The 17,098-nt window shown below is 38.4% G+C and overlaps 1 protein-coding gene across 2 annotated transcripts; it reads right to left on the bottom strand.

Annotated features, from left to right (window-relative positions):
* Positions 1-873: 873 nt before the first annotated feature.
* slc25a1b (slc25a1 solute carrier family 25 member 1b) lies at positions 874-16,092 on the bottom strand. Of its 2 annotated transcripts, XM_050053886.1 has the most exons (9): positions 15,750-16,092; positions 9,826-9,933; positions 7,472-7,571; positions 6,202-6,340; positions 4,050-4,134; positions 3,745-3,849; positions 3,535-3,650; positions 3,376-3,449; positions 874-2,477 (listed from the first exon to the last, which is right to left on the bottom strand). In XM_050053886.1, the coding sequence occupies exons 1-9, from the start codon at positions 15,859-15,861 to the stop codon at positions 2,363-2,365; spliced, it is 954 nt and encodes a 317-aa protein (XP_049909843.1). In that variant the 5' UTR covers positions 15,862-16,092; the 3' UTR covers positions 874-2,362. The 2 variants fall into 2 exon arrangements, with proteins under 2 accessions (XP_049909843.1, XP_049909844.1); XM_050053887.1 differs by lacking the exons at positions 7,472-7,571; positions 9,826-9,933; positions 15,750-16,092 and adding an exon at positions 6,541-6,590.
* Positions 16,093-17,098: the final 1,006 nt, after the last annotated feature.

Here is a 17,098-nt window from a genome sequence, read left to right as displayed (position 1 = left end):
TTTTTTTTTCCCCGTTAAAGGGTTTTTTTGAGGAGTTTTTCCTTATCCGCTGCAAGGATCCTAAGGACAGAGGGATGTCGTATGCTGTAAAGCCCTGTGAGGCAAATTGTGATTTGTGATATTGGGCTTTATAAATAAAATTGATTGATTGATTGATTGATTGATTGATTGATTGATCCCCCTGAGGGGGAATTAATGTGTTCATCGCTTCAGTGTTGCAGCTGGTAATGGTGGGGCCAATTTTAATTACTTAACATACTGCCTGGTAACTTAACCTATATATAGTACATCGGAATTTATTTATTTATTATATTTTGTATTGATATAATGAATCCACAAAGTAACTTGAGTTTTAAAATAAATTTTATAGAGTAAAAAGTACAATATTTGCCTTTGAGATGTACTGGAGATGGAAATGGAAAAAGTCAAGTATCAGCATGAAAACATACTTACAGTACTAAAAGCAAACACTCACTATTAAATTTCAAAAGTAACCCTCTGAGCACTGTATTATTATTATTATTATTATTATTATTATTATTGTTGTTATTATTATAGGTTGTATGATGAGAACTTACAGGCTCCACCTTTACCTGCTGCAACATTTAAGAGACACATACATTAATGCATCAGTAACTATGATCTGATCATATAATATATATTATTCAGAAACAGGTCATTCTGCATTATGAGTACTTAAAGTATATCTTGCTGCTGATACTTCTGTACTTCTACTTTAGATTTGAATGCAGGATTTTCCTTGTTAAAGAGTATTTCTACACTGTGGTATTACTACTCCCATCACTGCTGTGAACAAAAAATCCTTATAAAATGATACCAGGCAGGATGACAGTTGAAATAAACACGACAACATTAACAGTCTGAACGTTTATTTGCCAGCATCCATGTTAGAATTAATTAGACTGAAGGCACAATACTCAGTTTTACTACTGGAATTTTTTCATGTCTTAACATTTAAGAAAAAGCTCTTTAAATAGCTATGACACAGAGTCCACATGTATGCAAACTGGAGCTAAAAAAGAAAACCGTTGTAAAAACAGTTAATTGCATTGCATGTGAATATGTCAGACTCACAAGCTACAAACTCCAGTCTAAAACATGGCATTATATATAAGTATATGAGCAGCAGTTGGCACATTGGGTCATACATTGGTGTAAAAAGTAAAAGGCAATTAACGTGGTTAAAAATTAAAAACGGAATCTGCAATAAAAGCTATCCTAAACCACTCTGGAATGAGATGGAAGGCACTGTTAATGGCACTTCTCTAACAGTCTATGCAATAACGGCAATATGAATTTTAAAAGCAAAAACTTCATCAATAATTACAATGAATTTAGAGGATATGAACATCACAGGAATACTTCAGAAACTGCCTGGAATTAAACATCTGGCACTGCTGCAGCGTGTGCAACAGAGCTTATTATCACAAAACAATCTGTAGTGACTGAGCACACACAACATTCAATCATTCTTAATCTCAAAATGAATCTCACAATACATAGGCACTTTTTTATAGCATCAATCTAGCTAATTGATCTAAAACATCTCTGCAATTTAGATGAACTCTCTTTAGCACTGTTTTGTGGAAAATGTGCGTTTCTATAGAAGTCGTGTGACATAATTAAAAGCTGCCTCTCTGGATCTACATGGACCTACAATCTGGATTCATCTGGAAATTGTGATTTAAGGCATTTAGTTGTGAATGTACCTGTAGCCCCTGCAGCATGTGGCATGTTAACATAAATGATCTCATCAGAAAATTAAAGAAATAATACTTTTGAAAAGTCTAACAGAGAAACATCTACACATTTGCATAAAGAGGGCTTTACAATGTTCGATCTGTGGTATATTCTCTCATTTCAAGTATGATTTCCTTGCCTGCAGCGTCTTAATCACATTATGTTGGGTCGGGCATTGGTTTTTCTTTGATTAAGTTCATAAAGCATCAGTATAACTGAACTCAAAGCACTGTGGTTGTCTGTGCTGTTGGCTGGCGTTCCCAAATCTCAAGTCAATGGAATCTAAATAAATGCCCCGTTCCTTTCCCTGAGCTCTTAAGGAACTTCCCCCCTTCTGGAATTTAAGAAAAACAGCAAGCAGTGACTGCAGTCTGGAGCCTTTTTTCATGCAGATCATGCTTCCACTTGTCATAGCGGTGTTATAAATAAAATTAAGAACATACCAATCCCTTTCTTTCTCTCTGAAAATCACTTAGAGGTAGATATTAGAACCTAGACGCAGGGTTTAAGGAGACTGGTTTGGGACTTGGCCTGGTTAGTAATGTGATTGGCCTGTCCTAACACTCCTGCTTGTTGAGTCGCACCGTCGGGGGGGTCCTTTTCAGTCTGTCTTCCAAACAATGTTTAAGACCTTCACAACTTCGTCGTAGATTATGAAGACTAAGGCCACGTCCATACACACCCGACCCAGCCGGGGCACAGTACCTTTGTAGAACCTGAAGGACAAAGGAAAGAGTGAATATGATACTTCAGGGCATTAAAAGATGCACCTAAAAGGTTTCAAATACATAAGTCACTTGCAAAGGTTATTTAGAAATGGATTATCATGAAAACTTGTTCGCCTTTCTACACAAAACACCACTATGCTACAACTAATGATAACATTATCTTTAAAATCCAAAATGGTGGTTTAAACTACAGTCCCACTAAAAACATGTACTACAGGCCTTAATATTTGTACATCAGCATGGTGCTGAGAAAAACACTTCTTATGAACTACATGATCAAGTGAAGGGACAACATAAGGGGTCCCAGGATGGTGCCTTGAGGTATTCCACAACAGTGGTGTCCTGAGATCTGACTTCTTGTCAGAGTGGAGAAGAATGTAAAACAACTTCTATTCTAAGGATACTAAACTTTGGTCTGGCAGGGTACGTCTGCACCAACTTAGGAACTCTTTCTATAAAGAAATGAGATATTTCTTTTCCATATTTCTTAAATTTTGCACGTAACCAGCAGTGATTGTGTATTGAGTTCTGAGTATTGCCACACTCAAGTGACCTACACTCCTTACTGTTTCTGAATCAGTCTGATAGTTAGTGATACTATTCTCTCTCCCGCCTTCAACTCAAACCACCAAAATATATCATTTAGTCATTACATTCATATCAGAAACATACTAGTCGACTAATGGAGCAAAATGATTGGTCGCCAAGGAAAATTCTTAGTCGGGGGCAGCCCTAGGTTACACACAGTTAAAATTATTGCTGAATTATTGTGTAAACAGGAGCGTAGATTCTGTAAAGATATGAGGCAAACTCCAAACCGTCCACAAAAACAGCTCAAAATATACAAACTCTTTGTATCGTCAGTCAACTCTGTCTATGAACTTACGCTTTTACTCCTTCATACTTCATGATCTTGATGGCACAGTCCACTGTGCTTTTGTACTTGTGAGCTTCCAGACCCTGTTGAGTATAACATTACTTGTTAGTCACTTTGCTCAGGGTTAAATTACGAGGTTCGAACAGGTGAACATGTGATTAAACCAACCTGCATTCTGGTCTTAATGACATCCAGGGGAGTGTTCCCAAACACACTGGCAGCACCAGCAACAGCTCCAAACATACCAGTCACCAGGGGGTTAATTTTTTTGTTGGGGTCATCACCTTAGTGTTTCAGAAACAGAAGATGAAGGCTTTGGCTGCATTTTCATTTTATATGTGGTGATTATAGAGACATGGAAGTTATTCGCTCACACACCTCTGTACCAGTTCCTCAGGGAAGTCATGACGTAGAAGCGGATGGCCTGGTTGGAGCCTTGTTTCAACACGGTGGCTGTGAGACCTTGGTACGTCCCCTTCAGTCCTGCAGACACATCAGCATTATTAGATCAAAGTCTCATAGCTCTCCAGTTCAGAAGCTAATGAGGCTAAGAATATAATCTTATAAATAATAGATGTGATGACTCAAGTACAGAAGAAGGGAATCATCATGTGGTGGAGCTGGAACAGTAGGGAGCAGTAAAATGTAACAGAGCCTGCAGAAATGCAGAAACCCTCCTTTACCTTGGGATCTAATAATCTCCCTCACTCCATGGAAAAAGCCCTTGTACTTTGGGTTTGCTGATGTCTGATCATGGATGAATTTGACCTGAAATGATATCATAACAATGATTAATAAATTTGTCAAAGCAAAGAGACAAAGGATCAGAACATTAATGAGCGTAGAAGCATTTTAAATCGGAGACATGCAGGGTTCTGCAAACAGTAATGCTGTAATAAGCGAAACAGCATTAGAAATGGATGACTGGATGAGTGAAAATGAGAGGAAACTGTTCAGGTAACAAGTGTATTTTGTCCTGGTGTCATGGAGGTTGATTCTTGATTGCCCATTTACAAAAATCATCAAAGACAGGTTGTCGAGACTTCTCACTAAACACACAAAGTGCATCTTCTGTTATGCAAGAAACATTTTGTCATTTTGTTTTCAATAAAGTTCTTTAACTTGAGCTGAACTGAATCGTCCCATCTGATGGTGTTGGTCATGGTGGTACCATAGGATGCTGTAGGAAGTCAGTGGTGCTAAAGTACTTTTTAAAGTACCTTTACTTCAGTCAAAGTACCAGCAAACCTAATTAAAATCCAGGTTTTAAGTTCTTTAATGTCATGAACACAAGATCTCAGGCTCCCTCCAATAATAATGCTCATTAAGGCCCTGATCACACAGAAAGCGTTTTAGCAGCTGATGGCGCCTTTTTGGAGGAGAAGCTCCTGGACCAACTGGTGGTACTCCCCATGATCCAGCCTCTTTTTTAGGGTCTCATGTACCCACACAGATCTCTGTTTATCTGCTGACAGCCTCTCACCCTCAACCAGAGCTACAGACAGTACCCTCTGCCTCAACATGGCAGCAACTACACACTGATTACTGTCAAAACAAAACAAAACGGTAGATTGATTACACAGGAAGGTTAGGGTAAGGAGGTGATGGCGTGGTTGCCTGGCAACAATAGAAAGGTGCAGGGAGTGTTTTTTGTTTTTGTTTTTACCAGTGGCATTCAATTGAAAAAGAAGAAGGCAGTGCGGTACGCCTCATGTTTTGCAACCTGCAAAACACTTTCTGTGTGATCATGTTCTCAAGGAGTATCAAAGAAAATCAAGCAAGTAAAACAAAATCAGAATCTGAGACACAAAATAGTGCAGAATATATACAACATATACAATTAAAATTAAATAATATAAACATATATATACAACGCTATACTATGTATACTACTGCATTAAATATCCTACCTAAGTATTATCAGTGAAATGTACTCATGTAAGAGTAAAAGTACTTGCACTGCAGACAAATGTCTCCTGTAACTGATATATTTTTATATGCACTCACGGGCCACTTCATTAGGTACACCTGTTCAACTGCTTATTAATGCAAATAGCTAATCAGCCAATCACGTGGCAGCAACTCGATGCATTTAGTCATGTAGACACGGTGAAGACGAGCTGCTGAAGTTCAAACGGAGCATCAGAATGATGAAGAAAGGTGATTGAAGTGACTTTGAACGTGGCATGGTTGTTGGTGCCAGACGGGCTGGTCTGAGTATTTACTGGGATTTTCAGCACAACCATCTCTAGGGTTTACAGAGGATGGTCCCAAAAAGAGAAAATATCCAGTGAGCCAAAATGCCTTGTTGATGCCAGAGGTCAGAGGAGAATGGCCAGACTGGTTCAAGATGATAGAAAGGCAACAGGAAGTCAAATAAGCACTGGTTCCAACCAAGGTGTGCAGAAGACCATCTCTGAAGCAACAACACCTTGTCCAACCTTGAAGCAGATGGGCTACAGCAGCAGAAGACCACACCAGGTGCCACTCCTGTCAGCTAACAACAGGAAACTGAGGCTACAATTCACACGGGTTTTCTCACCAAAACTGGACAATAGAAGATTGGAAAAACGTTGCCTGGTCTGATGACTCTGGGTTTCTGGTAAGTAGGCTACGGTAAAGTGCTGGTTATGGTCACATGGCAACGTCAGGCACAAGTCGGCACAGATTAGGCACATGAGTAGCTAACGCCCAACCTTGCGTTTTTGAGGCAGTAAAAGACGCAGCATGTCTCCCTTATTGGTCACATCAGTGTTGTGTTTGCAGCTTGTTACGCTGCCTCCTAGTGGCCAAATAATTAATTAATACATGTTTAATAATGTGATTTTTTTTTACCTTTACTGTCTCCATAGGACACACTACGAACACAGCCTCTGCAACTCCAGCTCCGAGGCCGCAGAGGAATCCCGTCATGCCATCTAGTTTTCCATTTTCATCACGCACCTTGTTACTGAGGAACTCAAACACCCCAAATCTGTGAAGTGAAATAAGTGAATGGGGAATCAACAAAAGATCAATGACTCAAAATGTAAAATAATCTGTCGCACTCTCTAATAAAGCAGCTTTTATACAGGATCAATGAATGTAGTGGTTTTAAAGAAAGAAGAAGATGATAACATACTTTATTAATCCCAGAGGGGAAATTAATTTTTTTCACTCTGTTGTCATACTCACACACACACACAGGCCAGAATGGATGTATTTTGCATCTGTGCTCCTGCTCCTAGACACTTTCAACTACAGGATCAATAAGGGTAAGGCACGTAATTAGTTACACACAGGGTATGATAATATAGCTATGTTTTCCACTGCATCCCTCTAGTGTAGGCCTATCGCTCAATGTAACAGGTTAGGTTAGTAACAGGTTGTAACAACGTTAGCTGACAAACGTGTATGGGCATGATTTTACAACCTGTTACTAACCTAACCTGTTACATTGAGCGATAGGCCTACACTAGAAGGATGCAGTGGAAAACATAGCTAGACTATCATACCCTGTGTGTAACTAACTACGTGCCTTACCCTTATTGATAAAAAAAAAATTACCAAAAAAAAAAACAGAAAAAAAATTACCACAAAAAAAAAAAAACAGGGCTTTTTTATTTGTCAAGGGAATGCAACACGCTTCCATATATATGGGTTATTTTCATGTGACAAAGTTAAAAGGTATTAACAATGGTATATTTAGAGGTAGGTTTATCTATATGAGGAAGCTGTCTGTTTCATTTCAGTCAGTGACTGATGAAGAAGAGGTGGGATATAATACGTTTATACTCACACTCCTTATCAAATGTGTAAATCAAACTAACTTTACACTGACAGCTGCTTTTCATTATTTGTGAATACTACTTTCATTCTGTCTGTTCATGTCTATTTTTATACGTTCAAAATAAATATCAAATGATACGGTTTTAAAATCGCTTATTTTGTCCAACTAACGACCAAAACCCACAGATACTTATTTTACAATGATATGAAAACAGAGAAGCAGCAAACCGTCACATCAGAGAAGCTGGAGCTAATGTAGGATATGAAGACATGTAAACTGTTCATACATTCACAAAATGTGTGTGTGTGTGTGCTCAGTTGTGTGAGGCTGCAGTACCTGACAGCTGCTTTAGGTATAGAGCCGTACAGCAGCGAGCTCAGCCCTCTGTAGAGACCCCTCACCCCATGACCGTTCACCGTCTGCTTCACACAGTCGACTGTAGGAGGGCGACACAGGGGACGTCACCAAACTATCATTTATTACACCCAAATCTAAAAACTACAAAACTGTTGCCAAGAAAAACCTGCAGCTGCTTTGTTATGGAAATCTCACTGTAATGGTGAAGTTACAAAAGACGAGAACAGTAAATCTGTGGGCTGTGTGTGTGTGTGTGTGTGTGTGTGTGTGTGTGTGTGTTGCAGCCTGAATCAACAGCTCTCCATACAGAGTTTCCTCAGAAAAACACAGTGGGTGCCAAAGTTCACCAGCTCCCATCGGACAGATAAACACTAACCTATGAAGTGACAAAAATCGGTGCCTGGAAATGGGCCTGGCGGCTCCCGATCCTGTCCTCCTTGTTTCTTCTAAAAAGTCTTCTGTTGTCAATTCAGTATCTTAGGTTCGGCTGGCAGGTACTTAAAAAAGCACTGGAGATAGGCAGAATCTGATGCAATCGAGTTTATTGTGTTCACAGGCAACAACACAGACAAACTCACGAGTCAGCCTCCGGAGGAAGACTGACTCCTGCTTTCGGTGCTCTGGCTTATATGCTGGTGGAGGTCGAAGAGATCTCCACCCATTTCTGTAGTCCTTCCCATTTCGATCCGTTTTTACTGGTAGCAGACTTTGCCTCTGTTCTGGCTCAAACTGGAATCTGCCACCAGTATTTCCGGAATCGCTCTCACTCTATTTTTTAAAAACATGTGATCTCTGGGGACTCTCATGCTACAGTCCCTCGTGCTTTCGTGTAATATGACTCATTACATGTACATCAAGTAATACAATCATTTGAGTGTGTGTGTGACCTTTCTTGTGTAATATAACTCTTAAGTGCATTAGACCGTGCAATCAAGTGAGTGTAATATAACTCTTAAGTGCATTAGGCAGTACAATCAAGTGAGTGTTCTATCTTCTTCCACACAGCACATGGTAACTTGTATGAGTGTCACTGTAAGTTCACAACATCATGTGAGTGTAGGTTGGTGCATTATATCATTACACAGCGTATGATAGCTTATATGAGTCAATAAGAGTTCACAACTGAGATGTCACTAAGAGTTCACACAGTTACATTGCATATTATGTATAAATGCAGTATTGGTTTTTCTCTTGTAGAAGTCTACACACTAGCATGGTTATATATTTGCATCTTACCCTACTTATGTGGTCTAACACCTGATGAGGGTTTTGACTTTTACACTACACCTACTGCGCACATACACACGTGTTCTTTCATGTCTGAACTTAAATCTGTAACAACACGTCTACACTGACTGTTTCACATGCAGTGAGGGATGTGTTTGTGTTTATAAGATAGAGGTCTCATTAAAAAGGTATTAATATAACGATATGTTTATTACTGAGGTGGTAGTTTGCAGTAAAAAACAAGGTAAAAATTAAGTAAAGTAACAAGTAAACAGTAAGTAATAAAATAAAAGTACTTATATAAAAATAAAATAAATAATAAAAATAAGTGTGATAACAGAAAAAAACACATTTTTGCTTAAATTTTTGTATTGCTATCACCATCTCTATATAATAATAATAATAATAATAATAATAATAATATTAATGATTTTATATTTATTTTCACTTTTATATTACTAAAATAATAATGATTATTATTATTATTATTATAATTATATAATAGCATTATCATAGTAAAAATAAATAATAAAAATAATAAATTGAAAATAAAAATTAATACGATTAGTATCATAATAGTGGAAATAAATAAAGTAAATAAATAAAAATAAAACAATTAATTAAAATAAAAAAAGTAAAAAGTATTATAATAGTAAAAGAAAAAGAAAAATGTTTGCATCACTATCACTATTTCTATAATACAAATTATTATTATTACTACTATTATTAGTAGTAGTAGTAGTGATAGTAGTGTGTCTCTTACTGTTTTACGACTCTTGTATATTTACTCATCCAGAAATGTGCATCGAAATTTAGCCACTGAACTACTGATCTATGTATGGCCTGAAAATCCTTGTAAACAAAACATGTATTAGAGGTAAATAAAAATGTATACCTTTCCAACAGCATCAGTTGAATATAAACACCATTATCTTTGTAAATGTGGAAGTTGCTGCCTGAGCTGTTGCATTATTTGATTACATCAGATTTAACAGGTGTTCCTAATAAAGTGACCACAGAGTGTAGTTGCATTATAATGACTCATGATAACATCAACACTCACAGGTTTCACAACAAATTTAAACAGACGGTGGAGACGAACTCACCGATGCCTCTGTATTTGGGAGGATTGGCCTTCTCGTCGAGCTGCAGCTGTGTTTTCACGTACTCTGTGGGGAAGGTGATGCAGATCTCGATGCCTCCTGCGATCCCGCCTGGAATAACAGTCACAACACGCCGTTACACTCAGACTCAGAGTCAGGAAGCATTAACATTGAAAAGGTTTTACTGTCAACACTACACAAGTGCAATTCAGGGAGAAAGATGCATTCAGACAGACAGTGTAACGACAAACAATTATTGATCATGAAAATGCAGTTTATCTTCATCTGATCTACTTTACAACACAAATATGTGTTTCTTTGAAAACTCTTAACTATCCACAATAATTCAGGATCTATTTGAGATGCTCATACAGACTTAATGACAACACAGAATATTATAATTTTGGCCTGTTTTTTTTAACTTATTTCATCAGTTTATTTCACTTTATGTATTTAATTTAATTTAACTTAATTTTGGGCTGTCAGGATAGCAGATTTTTTACAACACAATTATCGTGGACAAAAGATTTCACAATAATGATGTTATCGCATTATCTATAGAATTTTTCTTTTAAAAGCTAACAGTCAAATTCATCTTCAGCTTTGTTTAGTGTGCGTTTTGTCTCTTTTTTTGGCAAATTAATTACACTCAGAATACGAGTGTCTACACGTGTACAAAAGCGCACAAAAAGAGTAATTACAATTAGTGGATAGTGAAAAGGCCACCAGATGGTGTTGGAGGAGGGAGGGAAAGTAAGTGTGTTAAAAAAAATAAATAAATAAATAAAAAACAAATTTAAGTGGTACTGGATTATTTAAATAAATAAATAAATATTATTTTTTATTTTAAATATATTTAGAATATTCATCAGTATATTATAACATTTATAAAATTTTAGAATATTTAATATTTAAATTTTTTAATATAACAGTTATTGTCAATACCAATGTATCGTGACACCCTTAATTTTTTAGAAATATTTATTCATTTATTGTATTTTCTTTGTATTTTGTAAAGAGTAATATGACGTTTGTTATTTACATTTTGTCTATACTGTGTTTAAAAAAATGGGAAAAATAACAAAATATGAATCATTAAAAAAATATACTGTGTTCACTCAAATATTTGTTTTACAAACTACAAATTTTGGTTGTAACTGGCAAACTTTATTACACCAACTTACATGTTGAGGCATTTCCACAGCTTTTTTCACAGTGAATAAATTGAATTATATTTATCCAGAATTTCATACAAATACATGCAATAAAACGTGCTTCCCAAAAAATAATAAATGAATAAAAAATAAAAACACAGATGCAAAACAAGGATCATTAAAACAAAGTAGAACAGTTTTTTAAAGAGGTAAAATAATAATAATAAATATAAACACAATTAATATCAAATAAATAACACCATAAGTGTGTAAAAAAAGTTTATAGGTTAAAGTTTGAGGAGATGACTTGAAAGTTTCCCTTAATAGTTGTCAGCAGGGTGCACGTTAGTCATCATCACAGTAAGTCTACAGTGTGTGTGAGTGTGTCATGCACAGCGTCTCATCTACAGCGTGAACCCGCTCCACCTTAAAACCCTGGATGTCACACATCTGCCGTTCAACAGCAAACACGCAGCCTGTAGCTGATTGGCTCGGCTGATCTCAGTATGATCCTGCCTACAGATACTCCCCCTGGCCCGACTCCAACTCAAGGGGGTGTGTGGCCTTCAGGGCACATACTGTGCATTACAGACCCACAGCCTGAGAGTGGTGCGACTCCTCTGGTGAGCTGGAAACATTTGCATGAAGCAGCAGTAAAGGAGCAAACGAGTGAGAAGTTGACGTCCATACTTGTTCTTTCATCTCAAAATACTTCTACGGGCCTCGACTAACAAGTAGTTGCTAAAACAAAACTTTTTTTATTTTAAAAAAACTTTAAAAAGCTTTACAGTGAAGCGTGGAGGCTATGTGGTTAACTTACGAGCTTAAATCCATCCTCGCTCTTTAAAAAGGGCCCTTTGTTGCTGCTTTAACATGCACACACTCTCTCTTGCAAAATGCCATGCAGAGAATTACAACACACCAGTTGTGCTCGTGCAAAAACAAGATTACAGTGTTTGTTGTGCATGCTGGCTACACACCCAGGCATTCCTCTGGCTCTACACAGCTGTAGCTGCACCTACTCATTAGGCTTGCATCAGAAAACAGTCCACATCATCATCATCATCATCATCATCATCATCATCATCATCATCATCTGTAAACAAACCTATGTGTAGTACCTGCATTGTGTCCGTATATTCAAGCTGGAAAAAGATATAGAACCAGTTTATCCAGTCCGACACGTACGGACAATAAACAGGTGTTTTTAAAGTTTCAGACTTTGTTTAAAAACACTTTCAACACAAAATCTACCTTTTAATCATTCAAGATCAAACACATGACCACTCTGTGATACCTGTTGTTTTATGCTCTCATAATTAAGGCTTGTAAAGTGTGTAATTATTGTAATTACAAGAAGCTACACTGGTTATTGTCATGGATTAGATAATGTTTGTGTAAACATTACTCATAATCACACTGTCAATAAATACTGTGACATTTTTGGACATGTTTGACAACAGTCAGATGAACCTTGACACCACTCCCATGTCTGTACACTGAATATGAAGCTACAGCAAGCAGCTAGTTAGCTTAGCTTTGCTTAGCATAGAGACTGGAAACAGAGGGAAACAGGTAGCCTAGCTTTGTGCGAAGGTAACAAAATCCAGCTACCAGCTCTAAATCTCACTAGTTAGATGAACCTTGAAACCACTCTCATGTCTGTATGCTAAACATAAAGATACAGCCAGCTAGCCTAGCTTAGCATAGAGACTAGAAACACAGGGAAACAGCTAGCCTAGCTTTGTGTGAAGGTAACAAAATCCATTTACCAGCAACTCTAAAGCCCACTAGTTAGATGAACCTTGAAACCACTCTCATATCTGTACGCTAAACATCAGGCTACAACCAGCTAGCTTAGCTTAGCATAGAGACTGGAAACCAAGGGAAACAGCTAGCCTAGCTTTGTGCAAAGGTAACAAAATCCAGCTACCAGCAACTCTAAAGCCCACTAGTTAGATGAACCTTGAAACCACTCTCATGTCTGTACGCTAAACATCAGGCTACAACCAGCTAGTTTAGCTTAGCATACAGACTGGAAACCAAGGGAAACAGGTAGCTTAGCTTTGTGCGAAGGTAACAAAATCCAGCTACCAGCAACTCTAAATCTCACTAGTTAGATGAACCTTGAAACCACTCTCATGTCTGTACGCTAAACATCAGGCTACAACCAGCTAGTTTAGCTTAGCATAGAGACTGGAAACCAAGGGAAACAGCTAGCCTAGCTTTGTGCGAAGGTAACAAAATCCAGTTACCAGCAACAAAAGCTGACTAAAGAATACAATATACGTTGTCTATTTTAAAAATTAAGTATAAACACTACAAAAAGTGGTTTTTAGTGAAGATATTTCCTGGGACGGAGTCAGGCTATCCTGTTTCCAGGATAGTAAGCTAGGCTAACCATCTCCTAGCTTTATGGTGCGATTCATTTGCACTGGGAAGTCGGAATATCTGAGTTGCCGGTTGAATATTACAACTCTAACGCCCCCAAAAAGTTGTTTTTTTGATTCGGAAAGTCAAAGGCACCTCACTAACCACGAACTCAAATCCAAGATGGCTACTCTGTGCATCAACAGTAGTGAAAGCTGTAGTAATATTGTGTTTATTAGCACATCTGTCTTATTTGTGTCTCATTAAAACAGTCGTACACACAGTATTGTCCAACTTCTATGTGGTCATGTTGCGACAGTGTTTGTTGGGCAAAATACAACGTAACGCAATGTTATCACCTGATATTGCTAACATCATCTTGACTTTCTGACTTGCGTACGGTCGACTCAAGTGTGACGTCATTTGATTTCTGATTTCCGACTTGATAGTTGAAGGAGCTTTACTAACCCTGACTGCAAAATCCAAGATGGCTACTCCACGCATCAACAATAATGAAAATATGGAGGATGGAAATGACAGAAGTATAAATAAATAATTAATACATGGATTAAAATAGATACAAAAATACATAAAAAGAAGAAATAAATGCTATAAAATAATTAAGTATCATTATCATAGAGACACAGAAATACAGAAATAAATAAATGTAGATGTACAAAAATGTAGAAATTTCTTTACGATTTTCCTTTATGTGTGCCTTGCTTAAATATTTACTTTTTAAATTGTATTTGTTTATGCATTTATGGATTTATTTCAACATTTTTTCAGCATTTATTTAATGATTTTTTTTAATTCTTTTCTTTTTTTATTTACTAATTTTGTATTTCAGCATTAATTAATTTAATAACTTCTATATTTATTTAATATATTTAATATGTATTTAATATTCTGAATATTTATAACATATTTGTTTCATTATTCCTGTCAATATTAATATATTTATTTCTTTATTGATACTTAAGTCATTTTAAATCGTCAATGTTAAGAAATGTACTTTTAAGCATTTCTGTCTTATTAGTTTCTCATTAAATCTGTCGTACGCATCGTACTGTCCAATTTTTATCTGTGGTCATGTTGCGACAGTGTTAGTGATGCAAAATACACGGTAATGCATTGTTATCAACTGATATTGCTGGCAACATATTGGTGCGTGGTCTGCACTGCTGTGACGTCATTCACAGCTTTGACTTTGGACTTCAGACGTAAATGGTACGCAGCATTAGCTTCATATTTCGCAAGAGACGGACGCAGGTGATGTCGATGTTTTCTTACAACTCTGTGTATATATTTACCAAGATGTCAAAACTGTACCTTTAAATTTGGGTTGTTTTTTTTTGCATTTTTGTGGTTTGAGGCAAAGAGTTTTATGTGTGTGACAAAAATAAATTACACATAATTATACAGTAAGTTCAGTCCTCATTTCACCCTCAGTGTAACAGGGGCTGCTGTCTGTTTCAGAGGGATTAGTGGTTTCATAAAGCCTCGGTGTGTGATGTAATTATTCTCTTGTGACTTGCTGATAGATGCTTTGTCATCCTGTATTTTGGACCGACCTCACTGTACTCTGTCTCATGGCTACAGCACACAACATCTGAAAACCACCCTCCTCTCCAGCAGCTTTAATGTGGCCGTGCTTGTAGATCAAACAGCATGGATAATCATCTCTGACCTTTCGTGGCCCTTTTGCCAAAGCTCCTGGACTCAGCTTGTGACAGGCCTGTTGTAACCCAGGTGAACGTGCACAGAGGCTGACGGAGCAATGTGCTTTGTCATCGTGGCTCGTGGAACTGAACATGGAGACCCGGCGGCCTCTGTGCACACAGTGTGAGGTCACCAGGTCACAGCAAAACACCCACTGAACTGCTGACGGCAGTGTGCAGAGAATTATACAGACACATTAAGTTTCTCTTCTGAACTTTGGAGGTTCGAACATCATCAGATGCAACAGTTGCTCTTTCTTATAGTGTTGCAATGTTGCCAGTAATGATTGCCCTGTAGAGGTTTGAGCATCTGTCACTGATTGACTAATGAGGCAAGTGATCAGTTCATGTCAGACAGGCTTCTATGTGGGTGAAGTTTAAAGGTCCCAGCACACACAGACTGTCCAACAAGCTGCTGTGTGCAGAGGTTATGCATCAATCTGGAGCTGCAGATATCACAGTTACTTTTATTTGACTTTAAACCCAGTGTCTCGTGCCTGCAGAGCACAGTGCACCTCTCCTGTGTGTTTAAGCAGCATGCACTCTCAGTAAACAGTTGTGTTCCCCTCTGCTCACCCTGCCTCACAGCTCTAACTTGTAAACAACTTCACTTTCCGCCTCTGAGTGTGTGTGTGTGTGTGTGTGTGTGTGTGTGTGTGTGTGTGTGTAGAAACTTTCTTACCTGCCAGGATCGCCTTCCCCGGGTGTGTGAACTTAGCTCCCCCCGCCGGAGCTGCAGCAGCCAAACACTGAGGTCTGTGAAACGGACTCACAAATCGAGGCTGCCCGGACATGACTGCGAGACCTCGGCCTAACTTTGTGCTCTGTAATGTGTCAGCAGGTTGCGCTCGGTGTGCTCAGAGCCAGTCAGCGGCAGTCAGTGTCCTCTCATGCAGTGTGTGTGCTGTGTGCAGGAAGCAGCTCCGGTGCAGACCCTGACCATTGGACTCTGGGTGCAGATGTGGACTTGATAGTGTCTGTGGACTTTTCACTGTGAGGTTCCCTCCGTCGAGTCTGTGTTCAGTCAGGGCGGGGCAGGACACCATACTTTCCCCCCGAGACGGAAAAAAACGCCATGTTTGTCACAAACATTTAAGGTGGACCGGAGAGTTCCTCTGCACAGCGCTGACTCAGGCTGCAGTTTGTCCCGCCCACCTTAAATACCACTGATGGCCTCTAGAGGGAGCTGTTAGTCCGCTCACTGCTGCACAGAGAGCAGCAACTGTAAGGGACTGTTCTTTACATCATTTATTAATTTTTCTTATTTATTTTTTTTAATTTCTTGTCTCTTTTTTTCCTACCTTAAGTTTGCTTCATGTATCTGCACATGTGACTCCTCCCCTTTCGCCTGATCCTCTGGTTCTCATGCAACTTCATCTACACACACCAAGAAACACACAAAATGCCACTTAACACCGTCAGCATACATTGGATCCATCCTGCCTTGTATCAACGCTTCAGGCTGCTGCTGGTGGTGTAATGGTGTGGGGGAGATTTTCTTAGTACCAACTGAGCATGGTTTAAACACCACAGCCTACCTGAGTATTGTTGCTGAGCGTGTCCATCCCTTTATGACCACAGTGTACCCATCTTCTGATGGCTACTTCCAGCAGGATAACGCACCATGTCACAAAGCTCACATCATCTCAAACATGACAATGAGTTCACTGTACTCCAATGGCCTCCACAGTCACCAGATCTCAGTCCAATAGAGCACCTTTGGGATGTGCTGGAACGGGAGATTCTCATCATGGATCAACTGTGTGATGTCATCATGTCAATATGGACCAAAATCTCTGAGGAATGTTTCCAGCACCTTGTTGAATCTATGACACCAAGAATTAAAAAGGGGGTCCCACCTGGTACTAGAGAGGTGTACCTAATAAAGTGGCCGGTGAGTGAAAGTACAAAATACAATAATAAGCCAAAATAAAAACCGCAAGTCCCTTCACAGTGTTTAAAACTTCTTTGACATGCTTCCCCCTCATGAATAACAAACAGTCCCTTAAACATTTACTCAGGTGTTGTGAT

The sequence above is a fragment of the Epinephelus moara genome, chromosome 9, assembly GCF_006386435.1.
Source record: "Epinephelus moara isolate mb chromosome 9, YSFRI_EMoa_1.0, whole genome shotgun sequence".
In the NCBI taxonomy this organism is placed as follows: domain Eukaryota; kingdom Metazoa; phylum Chordata; class Actinopteri; order Perciformes; family Serranidae; genus Epinephelus; species Epinephelus moara.
Note: the sequence above shows the minus strand (reverse complement) of the source record. Positions and strands in the feature narration are given on the sequence as shown.

What these genes read in the sequence shown, in the direction of transcription:
- slc25a1b (XM_050053886.1), bottom strand. Translation starts at nt 15,861, where the DNA reads ATGTCCGGGCAGCCTCGATTTGTGAGTCCGTTTCACAGACCTCAGTGT. An exon ending in GGAGATTATTAGATCCCAAG is followed by an intron (nt 3,850 to 4,049) that starts GTAAAGGAGGGT and finishes ATGTGTCTGCAG; the next exon opens with GACTGAAGGGGACGTACCAA. An exon ending in AAGTATGAAGGAGTAAAAGC is followed by an intron (nt 2,478 to 3,375) that starts GTAAGTTCATAG and finishes TTTGTCCTTCAG; the next exon opens with GTTCTACAAAGGTACTGTGC.